This window comes from Vulpes lagopus, chromosome 8 (genome assembly GCF_018345385.1).
Source record: "Vulpes lagopus strain Blue_001 chromosome 8, ASM1834538v1, whole genome shotgun sequence".
Classification (NCBI taxonomy): domain Eukaryota; kingdom Metazoa; phylum Chordata; class Mammalia; order Carnivora; family Canidae; genus Vulpes; species Vulpes lagopus.
The window spans coordinates 114,598,657-114,620,975 of NC_054831.1; the positions used below are offsets into that span (position 1 = coordinate 114,598,657).

The 22,319-nt window shown below is 50.9% G+C and overlaps 1 protein-coding gene across 6 annotated transcripts in view; it reads left to right on the forward strand.

Moving 5' to 3' along the window:
* The window catches only part of ZNF423 (zinc finger protein 423), a 344,771-nt gene that overhangs the window by 115,496 nt on the left and 206,956 nt on the right, over positions 1-22,319 (forward strand). For all 6 annotated transcript variants that reach the window (XM_041766234.1, XM_041766233.1, XM_041766235.1 and 3 more), the window contains one exon: positions 7,358-7,558. In XM_041766234.1, the coding sequence (XP_041622168.1) occupies positions 7,358-7,558 (201 nt within the window). The remainder of the gene's footprint in view (positions 1-7,357; positions 7,559-22,319) is intronic.

Sequence of the window (22,319 nt, forward strand, 5' to 3'; positions counted from 1 at the left end):
ACCCAGACATTCTGCATCCTCAGGAGCCTGAGGCTGGCTAGAACTCCCCTTGTGTCTCCAGCTCCTGTGTGAGACATGATGCTACCAGCATTGGTTTGAGCGATAAGAACAATAATAAGACAGTGATCGTGGCTATGCTCTTCTCCAGGATTATTGCAGGCCAGGTATCAGGCTTTGTATAATATTACCTCATTAACATAATTTAACTTCCTTGGATTTTTCTCAGAGAGGGTAAGGGACTTATCCAGGGTCCCCCAGCATGTGGATTTGAACCCAGACACATTGGCTCCGCAGTCTGTGATTCTTTTCCCTTCTTTGTGTCGTCCTGACGGTCTCCGGAGTGTGACTCCAGCTGTCTGCTGCTTGTGTGTCATTGCTTGATGGGGATCCTCACTGCAGCAACCTGGCCCATCAGCCCTGCTGGACCCCTGCGCTGCCATTCCCTGTGCTTCCTGTACAGTTATTAGGGCTCCCTGGCTGAGCCCTGGGTGTACCTGGAAGTCACTATCCAGTGGTTTCAATTTCTGCAGGGGTGGATGGTGCTGCCTCCCATCCGAGTCTTCTTGGGAGAGGGGATGAGAAGGGTTTGGTTGGGGGGACTCTGGTCGTCCGGAAGCCAACTCCCCTGCCTTCCCACTGTCCCCTGGCTCCGCTCCTGGCTTTGCTTTGCTCTCTGTTCCCCTGCACCCTTGCCGTGCACCTTTGCCTCTCTGCACCTGCCCAGCCTCAGCCTCCTCTGGGCTTCTCCAAACCCCACAGGGCTCCTGGCCTTGCACATATAAGTGTGCAGCTGTGCACACAATCTTTGCATCCACGGGCATCCATTTGGGTGAGCCTCCCCTCCACCTGTCATGTCTATCATGATTGGGCTCTTTACTGACAAGAGATCATTGTCAGGCAGGAGAAGGGACTTGCTCAAGGTCACTCAGGGGTGTGGTGGGGATGCTGGAGCTAAGACTGGGATCTGGGCCCCTAACTCACGCTGGCTCTGGCTGCCGGCACTTACCCTTGTATCTCCCTTTCAGCATTCATGGATTCATATGTTCACTCATTCACCACCCCCATATTTGTTGAGCTGGCTTTGTGTGGGCTTTGAGGCCTTCAAGATGAATAAGACTGGGGAGCACCCTGTGTGTTGTAGCAAGTGTGTGCATGTGATGCCTGCACTCAGTAGATACTCAATATGTGTTTGTGGGATGAATGAAGGAAAGAATGAATGAACATGTGTGATTATTGGCACTGGTGTATCTCATGGCTCTCAAGCTCTGCCCCTCCCCTTTTAAAGATTTGATTTATTTATTCATGAGAGACAGAGGTGGGGGGCAGAGATACAGGCAGAGGGAGAAGCAGGCTCCATATAGGGAGCCGGACGTGGGACTCGATCCCGGGTCTTCAGCTCAGGCCCTGAGCTGAAGGCGGCGCTAAGCCACTGAGCCACCTGGGCTGCCCAAGCTCTGCCCTTTTTCCTCTCTCCTTGGCTTATGGGGCTTCTTCCAGCTTCCTGCCTCCACTGGGCAGGTACTCAGCCCTGGGGCCCCAGAGGTGGGACTCCCAGTGGTCCCTGGTTGGTCCTCAGGGTGCCTGGGACTCGCTGCTGGCAAGCTGATCCTCACAGTCCCTGCCAGGAAGAGGAGGGTTGCCCTTCTTACTTAGGTCCCTCATGTTGGCTGGGCGCTGGGGCCAGAGGCAGGAGACCTTTACTGGCGTTCTCAGACTGAGCTGCCCTCAGCTGGCCCCTGGGGGTGGCTAGGCCCCACCAGCCCTGACTCATGAGCTCCAGAAGCCTCGCTGAGAAGGTAGGAAACGTCCAGTTCCCAGACCTGGTCGCCTGCGGGCAGCCTGCCCTCACCCCCCTGGGGCTGATCCCCTTTCCCTTTCTCCTGGCACAAGGCTCAGCCAGCTGTCCCTTGCTCAGCCCTTTCACAGACATCCCTTTTTTGCCTTCCCATGCAGTGGTTAAGAGTAGAGATCTGTAGTCAGGAGGTGTGGGTTTGAGTGCAACCTCTACCCTTCCCAGTGTGTGTGACTTGTCTGTGGTCCTGAGCCTTGGCTTTCCCATCTGCAGAGTGGGGAGACCAACCCTTTGCATAAGGGTATGCATCATCCCATGATGAGGGCATGGGATGTGAGCGTAGAACAGTACCAGAAATGCTCCTACTTTGGTCAGCATCACTCGGGGGGTGAGGGTGTGGAAGAGGGTAGGCAGAGCCACCTCCTTGTATCCCTGACTCGGTTTCTCCTGCCTCTTCCCTCAAGAGGATGGGGGTCCACTTTTCTTGCTGAACATCTCTTGCTGCGCACTCTTTCTGTAGGGTTCCACTGGCCTCGGATTGTCATCTTGAATGAAAGCCCTTTCTCATGGGTAGTGGTTCAGTGAGGCTGCTTAGGGTGGGACAATTCACTGCTTTCTGATGAAAAGTGGCAAATCAACATGGTTTTGTTACTCCTCTCTTTGCTCATAGAAAGTTCCTCAAACCCATACCTTGGGCTCAGGGACAGTGAGGTGTACAGATGTGGTGTAGTGGGGTCCACCAGTCTAGATGATCCTCTTCTTCCTGCTTTGAGGAAGAAGCTGGCAGGCCAGAGGGCCCCATCATATGTTAGGCTGAACCATTTGAGGTGAGCCAATATTCAGCTTCTTTGACTCATGAAGATAGCAACTTCGTGTGGTTCAACTCAATGATACCTAATCGTCGTGTGTGTTGATATTTGGAGACATGTTTCTTTGAAACCGATTTTTTTCATTCATTGAACATTGAGCCCCCCACCGTGTGTCTGTCTGTACCAGGGTCTGGGGAGACAGTACTGAGCACCAACAGAGCTTCTGCCTTCATGGAGCTTGTGGTCTGGGCAGGGAGCATTCCAGCTGTCCATTACACTGTAACAAACCACCCTAAAACTCAATGGCCTAAAGCAATGATTACTATTTCACACAGCTCTGTGAGTGGACCTGGTTGGTGGTCCCACTTGGCATTTCTCATGTAGTTGCCAAGTGAGCTGAATCTGATGTCATCTGAAGGCTCGTCGGGGTTGCATGTCCAAGGTGGTGCACTCCCCCGGCTGGCAGTTGCTGCCGGCAGCTGGGAGCTCTGGTGGTGCTGTCTACAGGAGGAACTACACTCTCTCCATGTGACTTGGGCTTCTCATGGTATGGCAGCTCGGTTCTATCCAAGAGACCAGGAGACCCTGTGGAAGCTGCAGTCCTTCTGATCTGGCCTCAGAAATCCTGGAACATTGCTTCGGTTACATACTAAGGGAGTCACTGCGGCCAGCCAAAAGGGCAGCTGTGGAGGGGAGTTAGATCCTTCTTCTTGGTGGGTGAGTGCAGGGTCTCACTACAAAAGGGCACGTGGACTGGGAGGTGTGGCTACTGATGTCTTTGGAAAATTCCGGGTGCCACAGGGAGGTGGGGAGGAAGAAAGGTAACCTTCAAAAGCGTGAGTGAACATTGTGTCAAATGCAGTGGTGGCAAAGGGAAAGGCGCTATGGGGAAGGAGTACTGGGGATCCAAGTGATACTGGTGCTCAGGCCTGTGGTGAGCCCTCTGAGCTGGGTGATGAGTCACCAGGGAACAGGAATGTGAAGCCCTTGGCGGGACAAACCTGCATTTTAAGGGATTGAAAGAAGGTCTCTGTGGCTGTGGGTAAGTGATAAGTCAGTGAGGTCAGCAGAGCCCTTACTGGACCTCCGGGGCCTGGACAGGGACCCAGCATGTGATTGTGAAGGGTTTACAGACTTCTCAACAGGTTTTCATTGAGTCTCTAATGTGGGGAGACCGTGTAGCAGGGTGCTTCTGAGTCAGACACAACTGTGTCTGAAAACTGCCCCTGGTGGCCTTGCTTGACACCAGTGCCCACACAGAAGGTACCTGGCATGCAGCAAGTCCTCAATAAATGCTAGCTCCTCCTGGCCAAAGGAGCGCACAAGCGCACATCGGTGGGCACATCAGCAAACAGTGACGGTGTGAGTTGTTCAATGGGGGACGTGAGGCTGGGGAGGTGGGGAGCTTTGTCAACCAGCCAGAGAGTCCAGGGCTTGGTGACCCTCAGTGAGAGGTCCCCACTCACAACTGCTCAGCTCAGGGGACCCTTACCCGGGGTGCACTTCTGATAGCTCCAGGCAGCCCCCAGGAGGATGTGAGTGGAGCCGAGGCAAGGAAAGCCTTCAGGGTCTGTGTTCTGGAAGTCCTTCCCAGCCCCAGAAGCCTGGGTGGAGAAGAATGACCACCTCAGCCTGCTGATGGGAGAGACCAGTGGGTCACCTTAGTTCAGGCCCAGAGATTACAGTGTCTAGAAACTCGAGGTACCCTTGGGATGGGGAGTCAGGGCTGGTGGTGGCGTCTGTGCTCACTCAGGGCTGGATGGAGACAGGACACGGGACAGGCAGGGCCATCATGGAGGAGGGAAGGGCCATTCATTCATTCATTTCCCAGGGGCTTCCTGAGTAGGTGCTCCGGGAATGAGGAGACCCCAAGAGGTGCTCCAGGAGGGACAGCTTCCTCAGAGCTGTTTCCTCCTGGGCCTTGGAGAGCTCAGGCCTGGGGGGAAGGGCGCGCTGCTTAACGTCAGAAATCCCCTGCATGGCTTTGGATGACCCCCTAGAGCCTCTATTTCCTCATCTGCAAATGGAAAGATAGCACCATTAGCTCTTTCCCCTAGTGTGAGCTTCTGAGACATGCAGCAATGAAAGTGCCTTGCGGGGAGTCAAGCCCGCCGGATGGAGGGCTTCCTGTGTTGTGGTCCTGATTCTGCGGATGCAGCACGCAGAGGGCCCCTCCAGGACTGGGTCTTCAGGCGGTCCCGCTCCCCAACATCTTCAGGCCACTGTCTCCTCTCTTTGCTTCCTGAGGGGCAGGCTGGCTGGCCGCATGACCCCCTGAGACCCCAGAGGATGGGGGGCCCCCCCACCTCCACGCGCCTCCTCTCCCCTGCCCCTTTTGTGTGCAGCCACCTTGCTTTCCCATTAGTAGACGGTGGCAGGGGAGGTGACAGTTCCTTAAAACAGATTTATGCTCTTGGATGACTTTATGGGTTTTTGCCTTATAAAAACCCAAGAGTTGACATTCTGATTTATCTACTCCTGAGTCAACAGGATGTACCAGATTTAAAGAGATCAAATGCATTGTAATGTTTGTGGTTCCAGTTGTGGATTAGATGAGCTATTATGGAAAGCGCTGCCAAGTAAATATGGCAAAAAAAAAAATAACAAGGGGATAATTTAAATATGTCTATTAAATTGTGTGTTAAGTAAAGTAGCACAAGTGTGGTGCCGAATGTAACTTATTATCTGGAGATTTGGTGTAGTAGATAAAGCTGGAATGATGGTTCTTCTCCCCCCGCCCCCCTTCAGAACACTTTTAAAAAAATTTTTTTTATTAAGGAAAGAGACTGTAAACTAGGAATTTCAGAGACAGGCGCTTGACTGTGTAACCGTGGTTGTGTGATGACTTATAATATTGAAGGCTCCAAATGATATTTCTCATTTCTTTGCTTTCTATTCCTTGTCACCACGGCAGTAGCCGATCAGATTTCCTGAGATAAATATGCTGCCTGGCTTTTAATGGGATTTCTGTATTGCCAGGAGTTGGCGTGTTCTGATAATAAAAGAACCTAAAAATTGTACATCCCTTAATTGGTAAGAAGAGAGATGTTTTGATGGGCCACAAATGGAAACATTGATTTTTACTGCCTCCGAGCAGTTGCAAGCAGCGTGTCATGCCACGTTCCCCGCCACGGAAGGCGGCAGCTGGCTCTCCGATGAGCTGATTTGTGTTCGCAGGTTCTTGATGTCGGGTGCTTGGAAGTGCGTGTTTTGTGCAGATGGGAGAAATAGATCCCTTATAACATTATCTGTTTCTAAATTGAAATATTTATAGGACTGTGGCTTTCACCTCGAATCGAATGCATTCTTTACTTCGTTTCTCTTCCTTGCTTTGGCGACTAGTCCTTGGGGGTTTAAAGGCTGTGTGCTGAAGGCTTTTTTCTGTAACTGCAGTGTTATGTGCCACACGCACGTGTACACACACGCGGGCACACACACATCTTTACGTATGCGTGTATGTTTGCATCCGTGTCCTTATGCATAATAGAGATTTCTCTATTTAATTCAAATCTGTACTAGTTTCTGGATGGGTAGATTGTTTTCCAGGATGGACTGTAGAAAATATAACACACACTTTGATTTTCCAGTTCGAGTCTCTGTACTTTATTTATTTATTTTTTTTTTTGAGTCTCTGTACTTTAATGAGGAAGTTTAATCCACTGACATTTGTTGGGATTACTGTTATATTCTGTGCGTTAGATTTACCATGCATATTTTGCACTGTGACTTACAAGTTCCTGATGTGCCCTATTAATCTCTCAGATTGAGGCTGTGCTCCGTGTCCCCCAGCAGTGCCGGGAAGTGCACTGGACAGGAGTTAGCATGTTGAGTTAAACGTCTGTTGGGTGCCTGGATGGATGTCAGGTGCCTTACCTATGAAATGGAAATAACAAAGGTGTCCCTCTCTGTGGACAGGGGCAGGAGCACATGATTGCCTGAGCCCCCTTTTAGCACTAGAAAGTGAAAGCCGAGGGAATGGGGCTGTGCATATGTAATCGGGGCTTTGAGAAAGTGTGGAACACTACATGAATCACAGGGCATCGCTATCATGATCATTAAGTCAACTTTGCTGTGCCGCTTAGCCACGTGTCTGCATAGTGCTAAGCGCAGAATAGGTGATTTATTTTACAGAAGTTGGTTGAATGATTCCAAAGCTGGCTCTCACTGTCTGGGCTGATCCCAGGGCATGAGTGGGGACTCAGATGCATTTTAGCTTGTGATTTGACTCTCCGTGGTCTTACAAACACATGGGCTTCCTTGGTTCCAGAATCAGGACATGTTTGCAAAGAACAGAGCCAATATCACCACATTGGGAGGCATGCTGTGTGGAAGGTGAACTCGGCTAAGAGATCTCCCTTGCCCTTAAATTGCAAGGCTTTGGGGAAAACTAAAAGTTTAGATGCATTAGGAAGAGGCTCTGGAGAAGTGCGTAAGAGAATTGGGTTTTCAGGAGACAAAATGCTAAGGCATTTTCACCTCCGTGATGGGTCACGACCCCCAGCATCCATGCTCAGAGGGAAGATGACAGGAAATCCCCCGAGAAGATTTGCACCAAGAATTAAAGAATCTAGTTGAGAATTATGGCACCGCATGCTACAAAAAACCCCCATATATTAATATACTGAGAGGTGTCAAGAATAATGGACCCTGGGAGGTAGAGTAATTAAATGTATCTTAATAAATGCTGGGAGATTCTTTTAAAACCCTTTCCCAAGACCCCGTCAGCTGACATGGACTGTATTCTTCCTGTTGGCAGGAGGCCTGGAAGGAGAGCCGGAGTGTGATCGGAAAACCAGCCGTGCGCTGGAAGACAGGAACAGCGTGACAAGTCAAGAGGAGAGAAATGAGGACGATGAAGACATGGAGGATGAGTCAATTTACACCTGCGATCACTGTCAGCAGGACTTCGAGTGTCTGGCAGACCTGACGGACCACCGGGCTCACCGCTGTCCTGGAGGTAATGCTAAATAGCACCGGGATTCTGACAGGTGGTTATACGGATAATTGGACATAGCAACAGCTTGAAGCCTCAAGTGAGATTAAAGAATTAATAATGTAATTTTACAGTTAATGTCATTTTATTGTGGTGTCTTGGGTACCCTGTATCCGCCTTTTAAATAAAATTAAAAATAAAAGCAACAGCTTTCTGGCAAGCAGGGATTCGGTGAGGGGGCCCTGTCGCTGCCTCCCCAAAACTGCAGTCTACAGAATGTGGGCTCTTAGTGGGTAGGGTCTGCACCTTGGATTTCTGGAAGGCCTTTTGGAAACTCAGCGACTAAGAGGTTGTTAGTGCAAAGTGAAGTAGCTTAAGTATGGAAAGGTGCGTGAAGGAGTGGGCTCCGAGGCAGGGCCTGGATGGGACGGGGAGAATTTGAAAGGCCAACAAGAGCTCGTGCATGCAGAGACGGCCCTGGTTCTACCTCTGTGCTTGGTCTCCTGCTTCTCTGAGGAGGAGAGGGGTGGCTGGGAGCTGTTCCGCTAAACCCACCTGTAGCCCTGTTTCCAGTGTCTTGGCAGCCGCAGGGAAGGTGGCCAAGCCCATGGTTTTACAGGAGCTATTTAAGACATCATGAGTCATGCGTGTCTGGGTCACAGGGGATGGATGGAGTGGGAGAATGGGGGTGTGTGTTGCCTGGAGCTGTGGCAGCGATGCCACAGGAGCAGGGGGCTGACACATCTTCAGGCCCCGAGCAGGGAGTCCAGAGCTGTGTTCCTTACATAGCTGTCCCTGACATCTCTCACCACCGTGGCTGTTGATGCAAGACTTTGGATGCCGATTTGTAGGGAGAGGAGCTAAACTCTGAGACCAGTATTCCAAAGGGAACCTGTCATCTGGTTTTTGGGGGAAATTTGGCTGGTTGGAAGTAGTAGTTTAGTATGCAAAACTCTTGCCTCCTCTACTTTTCATGGCTTTTTTAGAAGCTTGAAAGCCAAGTGTTTGGGGAACTATGAGTTTCCCTCTGGTGACATCTGTACCTGCACAGCCCTGTTTAGACCAAATCCCCGGTTTTCAACCTCTGGAGAAAACAGATAACCAAAAATAGTGGACCCAATAGGACTCTTTACAGTTTTGGACTTTTGGGGGGCTCAGCAAACCAAACCCCAGTTATTGGGAATTTGTGGTATTTCAACCACAGGCAGAGGCAACAGCCAACTTAGAAGCTGAGAATCAGAATTGGAAGAGACATATGTGGTTGGCTTTTCAGTGCCCTCATTTCCTGAGGAGGAGATACTGGGGCAGGAGGGGGGATGGTGATGGACTGAGGTCACCCAGGGTTTGGTGGCTGAGCCAGGACCTCTCTAGGACTCTCATCCTGCTTGAAAAAGCAAGAGATGGCCTGTGTGCTTCTTAATTTAGCCCAGAACTGAGGTGGAGTCTTAACGATACGGCGGGAATGAAATATTGTCCCCGACTTGGAAAACAATCAATGAATGGATCTTCTAATTAAAAGTGATTCTCTTTATTTTCTAAGTGTAAAAGAACACGTGGGGCTCAGTTCGCATTAACGCAGTGCCCCTCAGGACTCCCGTGAAGTGACGCCACGTTGAGTCTCTGTGGCTCTTGGAGGGAGGCCTCAGGCCCAGCCCTACTCAATTCTTTAGAACCGAGGAGATACGCTGTCTCTCTTCACACTTTTGAGAATGGTGGTGTTTCTAGGTGGAGTAGGGCCAACGTGAGGCTCTGAGGCTGTGTAGCAGGGTTCTGTGCTGGAAGGAGTAGCTAATTGTGCTTTGGTCCTGGGCAGGATTCTTTTCCCAGTGGCTGTCTCTTCTCTCCATAGCCTCAGCCTGGCTGACATCAAGGGAGCTCTGTCTGCAGGGTCTTCAGCCACCGATACTCCTGCCTGCTTCCTAACAGGACCCCGCTAACGACCTCCATGGGGACGTGGGAGCCAGGGATCCCTCAGCCCTGGAGCATCGGAAGGGAGTCAGAGATTCCTTAAAAGAGTATGGGAAATGACCTTGCCTAATAGCATCCCTGAGAAATTCATTACCGCCCAGTGAAGGTGTGACCCAGTCTGGGAGAGTCTCCCTGACATGGAAGAAATATGTGAGGAGCGATTTCCCCCCAGGTCTTAGGTTCTGAGGATTACCCAGTGACAAGATAAACCACTGGGAATTGTGTGCGTATCATTCAAAGCAGGTCCCTACCTAGGCCGCCTGCACGCTCTCTGATCTGCAGTGGTTTCCCCACTGGGTCCCCAGAGAGGTTTCTGGAACTGTTGGGGAGGGTGTTGTGGCCTGTCTGACTGAGGGGGCACTGATACCCACTCCGGTTGGAGCTGTCCACATTAAAAAGTCTTTTATAGATTGGGTTTTAGCATAAGATGTGTGCAAATTGGCTTCTGCTTTAAAAAACTTGGACCTGGCGCAAAAAGGCAACAGTGGGTCGCCAGGGCCAGGCTCTGGGGGCTGCTGGATGCTCACCGTCGTCCGGCCACTGTACGAGGGACAATGCAGGCGGGCAGTGTGGCCAGTGTCCTCCTGGAGGGAAAGGTAGGCTCTCAACAGCCCGACAAAGACCATTTCAGAGAGGGCCCCGCTCTGCTGAGGCTGGGCGGGCTCTGGGTGCTCAGCAGATGTTTCTGAGGGAACAAACAAGTCTTGTTTGGAGGGAAGGCGGGCCCTCTCTGCTTTTGAGAATTTGGGGCCTAAGGGCAGCGCCACCTGTCAATCCCGCTGTCCGCTCTTCCTGGAATGGGAATTAGGCCTTGGGTGTGAACAACACTCGTCTCCCACTCGTCCCCTGCTGGGGGCCGTCACTGCCGGAATGTGGAGACTGCACACCCTTGGCCAAGCAGGTGTGTCCCGGGGAGGTGGGGTGTGTTGGGGGGCCCATCTTGAATGGGGTTCTTTTCTAAAACTGCCTCAGCAGGGTGACCTCTTGGCTCTTTCTGTGTGTTTCTGTGGCCGTTGGGGTGGGGGTGGGGGCAGCGCCTCGTTCCATCAGACTCTGGAAGAGTAGCTGAGGATCGGAGATTTTCTGAGGTGGTGGGAAGCTCCCCACAAAAGCAGAGGCGGGGGAGACTTCCTGCCAGGATGGCATTGGTGGCATTCAGAGGGAAGGCAAGTCCCGGGAACCCTGCACCTGAGAACCCTCACTTGCAGATTCCGGAGCTTGAGAAGGCACCTTCGTCATTGCCCCTTCACAGGAGTGGCTCTGCTGGGGCCAGGAGAGTCTTGTCCAAGCGCGGACTTCAGAACCCAGACCTCTTTCTCTCTGTCCCTCCTCTTTCTCCTCGACTTTTTGCTCCCCTGTCTCTCATTTGTGTCTGAGGACAAACTGTTGGCCTTAAACCAACAGGGCATCAAACATTGACACAAAATGAGATCAGCCGAGAGCCATCCGCTCTGTGGATGCTCACACCCCCAATAGCTGATTCCTCCTTGTTCTCTTCCACACGCGGCCCACAGAGTGACACATGTGTACGGGCTTGGCATCGGGGGCACATGCCATTCTATACTCTGCATTTGTTCACTGCACATGTTCTGAACGGTTCCCAGGCTGCGACATGATCTTCTCCACTTTTCCATTAATCCCTTTTTTGGGTAGGGGAGAGGAAGATCCTTCTTTTTTTTAATACAGCAGCACTCAAGCAGATAAAGCTTGGGTGGCTGGTACTGTGTCCACGTGCTACAAAAATATGAAATTTAGATCGGTCCGCCAGGAGATTAGGATTTCTACAGCAAGAGTGGACAAAAGCTGCCTTGGTGTCTGTGATGGGCCTGTCTGTTCCTCATGGAGCATCATCCGTGGGCACCGGACAAGGAAACGGCCAGAGCATTTGGTGGCTGTCTGAACCGATGATAGAATGTTTCCATTGCTTCAGGCTTTCCTAAGTTGAATGCTGTCCGCACGGGGAGTGGGCTAAAGTTTACATTGACCTGGTTTGTGAGGTGTTGGCCGAGCATGTGTGGACCTTATAAACGGTTGCAGGGGATGTTTTTCATCATCTTCCAGAAGCCCTGAGGACTTCAGTTGCTTTAGAATGTATCTCTGGAAACTTCCTGGGGCACCGTGGAAGCAGGTATGAGAGGTTTGATTTACCCAGGGGCTGATTCCAATATTTTATGTGCTCACTGAAGCAGGTCAGCTGTGGACCTTCCGTGTGGATTCAGGTGGAGTGTTTTACTGCTTTCTCCTACGAATACTACCTTCTAAGGATACTCTGTGATTTACACTGACTGCGCTTTGGCTTAAATTAATGAAGCTGACTGCCCGAGGACATTTGGGTGCTGGATCCATGCTCTTGTAATGTTCTAGATCCGACTTTTGTAGGGACGCTCCTCCTCGTGTCAGGAAGGGGCTGTCAGCAGGGGTGTGCGCTGTGCCAGTCCTGGAACATGGCAGGTCCCTGGGGCCAGAGCACCCGATGGCTTTTGGAAATCCCTAACCTCTTCGACAAAGGCACCATTGGTGTGGTTTTGGTTCTCTTCGTAGGTAGGGAGAGACAGATGGGGTCTCTTTAGAAAGACTGAGGTTTCTAACTCTGGGCCTGGCCAGGCACTCTTCTCCGTAGAAGAGAAATTGTCTTCAGGATCAGGGTGGGGGCAGCCCTGGTAGCGCAGCGGTTTAGCACCGCCTGCAGCCTGGGGTGTGATCCTGGAGACCTGGGATCGAGTCCCACATCGGGCTTCCTGCATGGAGCCTGCTTCTTCCTCTGCCTGTGTCTCTGCCTCTCTCTCTCTCTCTCTCCCTCTCTCTCTGAATAAATAAATAAATCTTAAAAAAAAAAAAAAAGGATCAGGGTGGAACCAAGCATTGGTTTCTTTCAACAGGCGCCATTCCCTGATCTCTGACGCAGACCAGGCTCCTCACTGGGCGCAGAGAGGCATCCTTGAAGCACACGGGGTCCCGCTGCCCCCCAGGGCTCCCCTGTGGGCGAAGCCTCCCTGATCGCTCTGCCAGCAGCTCCATCCCCAACACAGTGCACGACATGAGTCTGATGCTGCGGTTATTCTGCAATAGTGTTTTTTTTTTTTTTTAAGGTTTTATTTATTTATTAGAGAGAGAGAGAGAGAGAGTGAGTGAATGAACAGTGGGGAGGGGCAGAGGGAGAGGGAGAAGCAGACTCAGCCATTGAGTTGGAAGCATGACGCAGGGCTCCATCCCAGGACCCTGGGATCATGACCTGAGCCGAAGGCAGCTGCTTAACTTACTGAGCCACCGGGTGCCCCCTGCAATAGTTTTTCATGTGTTTATCTCCGGTCTCCCCACTATTGTTGAGCTTCATGAGGCCAAGAGCCATGTCTGTTTTGTTCTCTGTTATGTCCTAGCCCAGTTGCCTGGCATGCAGTGGTGCTTCCATATGTGCTTGTTGGATGAAGGAATGATCCCACCTAGTCTTCCTGATGGTCCCAGCAGGGTGGTCCTACTTTTCACCATTCATCCCCATTTTACACATGAGACAGCTGAGATTCAGAGAGGTAGGGGATCTTGCTGGAGGTTACAGAGCTTGAGCTAAGATTTAAGATCCGAACAGCTCACCCTGAGAACATGGACTGGGGACAGTGAACCATTTCCAACTAAATTCCAGACAGACGTGGCTTTTTTGAATGCTCAACTTAAAAAAAAAAAAAAAAAAAAAAAAAAAGATGGAGATGGAGAGGGATTTGTTCAAATAGCAACAGCAAAAAAATGTGCTCCCTGTGGGTTAATTTTGCTGCTCCCCCTTCAGCTGCCCCCCACTTCCTGAGGACTGGGACCGAGGAGTATTTCCCCAGCCCCTTCGGAAAGGCAGACCCGCCTTTTCTGGCGAAGGTGAAATGCTGCTGTGTAAAAAGCCGGGTGGAAAGTTAATTACACCCTGGTTTGTTCAGCTGTGGCCAGAGTGACCTGTGGGTCCTAATTACAGGGCTGGGGCTCCGTGAAGGCTGGCACCTTTGCCAGCCTCGTTCCTGTCCGCTGGCTGGCGGGATCCTGCCTTTGTGTGCCGGCTCAGGCCCTTTCTCCCTCTGACAGCATGGGTGGGGCCCCTCCCTGCCTATTGCTCGGGGCGCCCCTCGTCCTGGTTCCATTTGGGCAAAGCAGAGCTGGCCCGGGCCAGCCGCTGGGCAGTGTGCTGCCAAGTGCACAGGTGCAGGGCGCGAGTGCCTTCTGCCCATGGGGAGGGTGCACTGTGCCTTGGTGTCAGCCGGCGTCTCGCAGTGCAAAAGGCCTGGGGGCCTGAGCACAATTAATACCCCCCACGTCAAAAGCTTTCCTGCATGCAAACAGCATCCAGCTAGAAAACACAGAGCAAGGAAGGAGCCTGCTCACGGGAGTCACAGAATGTAGAAAGACCAGGGAACAGACCCAGGAAGCAACAGTGAAATGGTTGGAGAGGACAAACAAACCAGCACACTCAGCTATGGAGGGACACAAAAGAGACCTCACCAAATGAGAAAGCAAACCTTTTCCTTGGGTAGAAAGACTCGGTATCGTAAATAGGTCAGTTTCCCCTGAACGAACCTGTTAACTTCATGTTACCCCCTGAAAGTAACATTGGGATTTGTTTAGACATGGACGAGTTGATTCTAAAGTTCATAAGGAAAGATGGGCATGTGGCGAGACGAAGGACAGTTCTGAACAAGAGGAGCGATGGGAAAGGCTGGGTAACCAGACCAGATTTTATTTTGTTTTGTTTTATTTTATTTTATTTATTTATTTTTAAGATTTTATTTATTCATGAGAGACAGAGAGAGAGACAGAGACACGGGCAGAGGGAGAAGCAGGCTCCATGCAGGGAGCCCGATGTGGGACTCGATCCTGGGATTCTGGGGTCATGCACTGGGCCAAAGGTAGACGCTCAACCACTGAGCCACCCAGGGATCCCCAGACCAGATTTTAAAACACATCCTGAAGCTGTAGGAATCTAAGTGGTGTGGAACAGATGAGTGGCACGGGAAGGAGCAGAAAGGGACGTGAAATAGAGCTGGAAATTCAGTGTATGAGAGAGGTGTCATTGCATATCTGTGGAGGATCGATGGATCACTCAGTAACTGGGGTTGGGGTGATGTGGTAACCATCCTGGAGAAAGGAAATTGGATCCCTGTCCTCCTAAAGCCAGAGCAAATCCCAAATGGATCAGAAATCTAAACAGAAAAAGAAAACTTGAAGACACTAAGGGAAAACATAAGTGGGTTTTAAAAAAATATGATACGATCAGAGTGGGGAAGCCTTTTCTAAATATAACCATAAACCCAGAAGCCATAAAACAAAAGACAAAATATTCAACCACATAAAAATAAAACATTTCTGCATTGCCAAAACCACAGTAAATCAAACCAAAGACACATATTGCAGGCAAAAGATATTTTTCCTTAATGTGTAAAGGAGCTCCTACCAACACTAAGAAAATAACCAATAAATCAACAGGAAAGCAGGATGAAGTCTGGGCTGCCTGAGGTCAGGACCTGTTCAGAATAGCTGGTGCCATGCTGGTCTTCAGAGACTTTGAATATCTCTCGTGCACAAAGGACAGAAGTGGAACCAGGAAAAGATACACCAGTGAGATCTTACACAGTTAGGAAGAGTGGGAATAGGAGAAGAGTAAGAAGAGGAGAACTATGATTTTTTTAAGATTTATTTATTTATTTGAGAGAGAGCATGTGTGAGAGCTAGTTCCCCAAGGGGGTAGGGGTGAGGGCAGAGGGAGAGGGATAGAGAATCCTAAGCAGACTTCCAGGTCAGCCTGGAGCCCCACGCAGGGCTCAGTCTCACAACTATGAAATTATGACCTGAGCCCAAATTGAGAGCTGGATGCTTAACAGGGACAGAGCCACCCAGGTGTGCCAAGAACTGTAAATTTAAGCCACAAGAAACTACCTACTATTATTAACCTGCCAGGTTGGCAAAGACGTTTAGTAACCCCTTGTGTGGTGAGGACATGTATCCTTGATGCCAAGGTTTGGGATCCTGTTCTCTCTGTCTCCAGATTGCCTTGGCCTATAGACAGAACATGTGGTAGGTGCTCAAGAAAAGTTTGCTGATCTTGTTCCCAAGGGGGCCACAGCCTTTGTGAGGTAAGAGCTGTCAGCAGTAAGGCCCACAGTGGCAAGGCCATGGCTCTTAGGTATGAGGTTGTAAGAATAAAGACTCCATGAACCATGCCTGGACATAGTAGATCTTCAATTAATGAATCATCAGAAGGAGGGGGAATTACAGAAGAAGAGATGATTACTCATTGAACAAGTATTGAGTATGTGCTATGTATATGGAGGGACCCTTCTGGGTGCTGGGGAGGTAGGAACTGTTTATTTAAATAAAGGGTAACTCAGTGGAGAGGGTATTCGCTTCACAAAAGCATTCTCTGACTTGTAAGATGACAAAGTGCCCTAGGTGGCCTTTAAATAGCTGGCTTCCCCGGTGCCTAAAAGATGCTTCCAAGGGCACCTGGGTGGCTCAGTCTGCTAAGCATCCAACTCTAGGTTTCAGCTCAGGTTGTGATCTCAGGGTCATGAGATCAAGCCCTGAGTTGGGCTCCACGCTGAGCTGGGAGTCTACTGGACATTCTCTCTCTCCCTCTACCTCCTCCCTCCACCCGTGCTTGTGCACGCTGTCATGCTCTCTCTCTCTTTCTCAAAAAATAAATAAAAGATGCTGACATGTACAGAGATGTCATGCCCCACAGCTCTCTAAGAAGAAGCTAACTGTGTGTGCTGCCCTGCTACCGTGCTGCCATTTTGGAGGAAAGCGGATGGGCAGGGTGAGGAACTGGCCAGTCTGGGTCTGCCTGGCCTGTGGTGAGATCAGAACCTTCCCTAAATTGCCTGCTCCCTGCCCTCTGAGTTGCCCATTAGAAGGTGCCTGGGAAGCCGGCGGGCTGCGTGGATCCGTGATTCTCTCTGGTCTCGGGCAGCTGTGCCCTGACTCCTGGTGGTCATGTGAAGGGGAGTTGTTTTTCAGATGCTTGTGTAATTATTCACCTCCCATGCAACCCACAGGTTTATAGAATGTGTCCCCCTTGACTTGGTTATATAGACTGAATGCTGCTATCGCATTGTGGGTCTCTCCAAAAATTGGACACCAAATCTAACAATATAGAAGGCAGGGGTTGAGATGGGAATAATCCATATCTCACTTGGTTTCCATGGGAAACAGAGTGTCCATACGTGTGTTCTGAGGTTCCCGAGGGCTCTCCAAAGTGGAGAGGATCCTTTCCTGCTTTCCCACCCAGCTTGCATGACTATACCTCAGTGAGTTTCTGAATCATTGTGCCAAAGGGTGGATTCTTTTGTGTCTGGGGGGTGGAATTCAGGTGTGGTGCCCGACACAGGGAAGGTGTCTGTGACCCCCTGGGATGAGCCTCAATGAGGGGGCCCTGGAGAAGCCTTGGGAGCCTGAAGGAGACTGGTCTGGGACTGGCCCAGTCTGGATCTTGGTTTGTTCTCCTTCCCTGGCAGCAGCCAAGCCTTCCACTGGCTTCCTGTTATGAGGGCCAGAATGTACACCTAGTGGGACCACAAGGTCCTGGGAGGAAAAGGCAAACCCCAAGATGGCCTTCAGGCTGGTTGCATGTATATTTCTGAGTCTAGCCTGCTGTCATCCATTTCAGCCTGGAAGTTTCCAGAAGACACATGTCATGCCAGTAAGTTGTGATACCATACCTGCTGTGAGCCTGGGGCTGTGTGTGTGTGTGTATGTGTGTGTGTGTGTGTGTGTGTGTGAGAGAGAGAGAGAGAGAGACAGAGACAGAGACAGAGAGAGACAGAGAGTCTCTACTAACAAGAACTGTATAATCTAGATGCAAAGCGAAGTTGCCATGATCCTTTGGGTTGCCCAGCACATAGTAGGTCCTCAATTAACATGCTATCTGCATACTGAACTCTAGCTGATGAGCCAAGAAAAGCAGATTCATGGCTCAGGAAACTGAGAACCAAGGCTGACTTCAAGCACGACCCTCTGAAGACATGCCCCAGGGCTGTCTTTATAAACCCCATCACTAGGTGTTCAGAGGCAGAGGTGCCATCTCCAGGCTTCCACCCTCTAGCCACAGAGAAACAGCAGCCTCTTTCCAGTCGGCAGGACAGAATTCCTAAGTTTGACTACTCATGGAGCAGCCACGACCAAGGCTTAGCCCCCAAATCATCACTGAGGCAGTGGGGAGACAGACATGCGTATTAGCTAGGCTTGGGGTGGTGGGAGTCGGGAGGACCTCCATACAGACCATTGACACTGAGAACTGGGGAGAAGGCTCCCAGGATGGTACCAGGAAACACGGATGAATATCTTCTGTTGGAAGAAGGAGTGATATGCAGGCAAATATGGAGGAGTTCAATAGTTGAATCAATGCCAGTTTGCCGTATCAGTGGTTAAGTCCATTCACTTTGCTCTTGATGGGATCTAACCATCTCAGTCAAAGTTTTATTTTATTTTATTTTAAATATTTTATTTATTTATTCATGAGAGACACACAGAGAGAAGAGACATAGGTAGAAGGAGAAACGGGCTTCCTGTGGGGAGCCTGAATGCAGGACTTGATCTCAGGACCCTGGGATCACACTCTGAACCAAAGGCAAACGCTCAACCACTGAGCCACCCAGGTGCCCCATCATTTAAGGAAGCAGGTTCCTTAAAGATCACCTTGCTCAGCACCTTTTTTTTTTTTTAAGGAATTTTTGTTTTTAGATTTTATGTATTTATTCAGAGACACAGAGAGAGAATGAGAGGCAGAGACACAGGCGGAGGGAGAAGCAGGCTCCGTGTAGAGAGCCCGACGTGGGACTCGATCCAGGGTCTCCAGGATCACACCCTGGGCTGCAGGCGGCACTAAACTGCTGTGCCACTGGGGCTGCCCTGCTCAGCACCTTCTAACTTTACTCTCAAACCCTTATTCTCAACATAGCTAGTGTATAAAGCCAATAAACGTAGAGCCTCTGTGAAAGGGTGTTGCAGATTCTGAGCTCTGCCTACCTCTCTCCTCCCGCCCTGTCAGCCTGTTCAGGAGCCCCCCAGGCAGTGTGAAAGCCTGGACGGGGGCTGGGCTCTTCAGTGAGGTAGGACTGGTCCAAGGTCACACAGGGAGGTATTGGCTTACTGGGTGTGCCCTCCCTCCTTCTCCAGGAGGTAGCTGATAATACCTGGGAGGCAGTGCACCTGCCAGGATGGACAGAGGACTGGTGCTGGACCCATAAACCTCATATCATTTGGACTGGACTTTTTCTTTGCTTCTTCCAGGGGAGTGACTTTGACCCTTGAATTCTTATAAACTTGGTGGAAGTTGTTCCCCTACTTTGGGAGGGACCCATTGAAGCTGGCCTACCCTCCTTTCTTGGGTTCTTTGAGGGGCAGAGTTCTGGGAGAGGACCAATCATGCCCTGGTGGCATCGCCTGGCTGCTGGGCCTCTGGGACATCGTTTCCAGGCCTTGGGCCCAGGCCAGAGAGAGGCTGGGCAGCCATCCGGTTGGTCTGGCCTTGAGGCTTGAGTGGCCCAGGTGCCCAGATGGGGTGGAGAGGCAGCTGTGAAACCCAGGGGTGACCCAAAGTCACATCATCCACCATCAGCTTCAGGGGGAAGGAAGAGGGACAGATAAGGTATCCCAAAATTGCAATAACAAGATTTTTTTCTCTCTTCTATAGGTATTTCAATAATAAATGTTTCCCCCCAATGTATACATACATAGCTCTGAAATCTCAGCATCACCAAGCAAACCGAGGGTCAGTTATGTGGCACTCTGGTCACGCCTTTTCCCATCAGGACTACGGTTTCATTAGTGCAGCCCTCCTTGCTCTTGCCTGCCTCCTCTATCACTGCCGGTCAGGATACATAGGGACCAGAGCCCCTCGGAGGAGCCCTCGTGCTTTTCTCTTGGAGGTGCGAGCATGATTTCCTCATTCTGTTGGGCATAGAGACCTGAAAATTGTGTTTCCTGAGTAATCAATCTTGGTTTCCTCCAATTTGAGGTTTGAAAAGCTTTGAGAAAAGCCGGTAGGTGAAGACTGGAGTGGCCTGCAGGTGGATCCTGACTGGGTTTTGGGGTAAAAGGGGCAACCAGAGAGTATTGTTCTCCGACTCTTTTCTTATAGCTGAAAGCTACCAATGGCCTATTGCCAGGTGCCTTACTTAGACCACAACTCTTAGCACCCAAAAGAACAAAGCAACCTACCTGTCAAAAGAAAAACGTGTTCCTTAGAACCGCAGTACCGGGCAGCCCGGGTGGCTTAGCGGTTTAGCGCCGCCTTCAGCCCAGGGCCTGATCCTGGAGACCTGGGATCGAGTCCCACATCGGGCTCCCTGCATGGAGCCTGCTTCTCCCTCTGCCTGTGTCTCTGTCTCTGTCTCTCTCTGTGCTTCTTATGAATAAATAAATAAAATCTTAAAAAAAAAAAAAGAACCACAGTACCCCCTGGCATGTATTCATTCAGAAACAGAGTGACCCTTTAAAGCACCTACTGTGGGGGCACATGGGTGGCTCAGTGGTTGAGCATCTGCCTTTGGCTCAGATCGTGATCCTGGGTCCTGGGATCGAGTCCTACATTGGGCTCCCTGCAGGGAGCCTGCTTCTCCCTCTGCCTCTCTCTCTGTGTCTCTCATGAATAAATAAATAGAATCTTTTTTAAAAAAGGCACCTACTATGAGCTCAGAACAATTTTAGACATGGGGTTAGAGTAGTGAGTGAAACGGACAGTAGCTTCTGGCCTTCTGGAGCTTACATTTTATAGCACCTGGTCCCTCACTGGCTTTGGCCATGAGATTCTTCAGCTGACCTGTATGTAGTTATTTTGTTCTAAAGAACCGCTTGGTTCCCTCCGTGGTGTAGCTGAGTGCTGGCCAAGGCCCATGTGAGCAGTATGAACGGGGAGAACAAGTAGCGGGTTCCTTGCCAACACGGTCAGTGTGCTCGGAGTCGGAGGCTGTGTCAGCATAAGCGGGACGAGGAGGTGAGCGCTCTGTCCTGCATGCTGCTGGAGAGACCAGCACTCGGAGGGGTTCAGGGGAAGATGGACAAGGGGAGGCCTCAAAGCCATGCTTGCAGTTTGAGAAGTTAGGCTTCTCGGTAGCTGGTGTCAGAAAACTAAACCCTTGTTTAAATCAAGTAGGGGAATTTAGCGGCACATGTAAGTAGGAATTCCCGATCTGGTTAGTTAGGACTAGCTTCAGGTGCTGCTAAATCCAGGGATCCTGGCGAAGGCCTTGGAACCCCGTCAATGCTCTGTTGGCTTTTGGCTCAGGCCGAATAAAGTGCTCCAAATGGCAGACCCAGAGATGTTCCCCAGAGGAAATGAGGGTGCTGCTAGCAGAAGAGAGGGAATGGTTGCTATTGGGTAGCATCAGCCCCAAGAGGGAAGGATCCATTTATGCCGTTTAAGCAGAGTCCAGAGTAGGTGACCTGACCTCAGGGGTAGGCATGAACTTGGCCAGTCCCACCAGTGCAGCTGCCCATCTGTTCCAGTGGTTGATATTTTTACTCTCACTTTGGGATAAAATGTATGAATGGAGGGGGCTGAGCAGCGGGAGCTCTGGTCATAGGTGTGCATCAAAGCGGTGGGGGAGCAAGGATGACATAGCCCAGCCCCTCTCTCCACTCCTGCAATCTTGGTACTCTAAGGGACAGAGCCAAGACCAACTCGGGGCCACAGGGACACCCATTCTGGCCCACATATAAAGAGGTGGCAACCTGGAGATGACCCATCAGATGGCTGCAGGGGTAGGGGAGTGGGATGTGGGGGTGGGGCTCAAGGGCCAGCACTGGTTGAGTTTTTAGGTCCCTCCGAACCTTGAGATCCTGTGATAGGCATCCCTAAAATGACACCCTAAACACAGGAAAATAAAGAACATCCCCAAACAAAATGAGAAATCAACCAAATATATCTCCCGCTGGCTAGGGCGTGTGGTTCAAGGAGTGCAGCCAGCAGGGGACCAGCCTGGTCTGGCCTTAGAGAGGGAGGTAGCAACTGCTTGTGCTGCAGTGGCAAAGGCTGTGGTGGTGCTGGGGTGGGGGACACGGACAGGGATGGGGGTGAGGATGGGGGTGGGGGTGGTTCAGAACGGGAAAGGAGCAAGAAAATCTGAAATTTAACTCTGGCACTGGTCTAAAATAAAGCTGAACTATTGGTTGAGTGTTTTGGCAGTGTTTTTGAACACTGTGTGTGCCAGCTCAGGGAAAAAATGTACAGGGGATTATAAAATGCTTCATTTTGTGTTAAACAGTTTTATTTTGGAGTTGACTGGCTAGAATTTGGCTGCTTTTGGAAATGACATCATTGCTCTGGGGAGGGGGGGCATCTGGGAAGACTGAGGCTGTGGGGCAGCTGTGCAGGTGGTGGTGGTGGTGGTGGTGGGTGGCCACTGGCTTGAGGGGAGCACACGCACCCTAGCCCTTCCCCCACCCTGCCTCCTTGGGTGCCGGAAGTCTCAGCCTCACCAGGTGGTTGGCTGTGCGTGTCTTGGCCTCACTAAGTGGCAGAGGGTGACCAGGTCAGATCTCCTGGAGCAGGTCTGACCCCTCTGAGGCCTGGTAGGGGCTGAGTGGTGAGGAGGTGGCAGGAAGGTGGCTGAGGGCAGGGGTAGGGGGTCTGGAGAGGAGAGATGGTTGGCGACTGCCTGTGGCCTTCCAGCTCCTTCCCAGCACCATTTCCTGGGCAGCTTCAACCTGACTCTGCCCCTCTCCTGGTGCACTTAGAATGAATCCATTTCACTGACCTGGGCCGGCCTCTCCTGGCCTATCTAACTTCCAGTCCATTCTTCCTCTTGAGTCTTGGAAAGGCCATGCTTATTCCTGCCACAGGACCTTT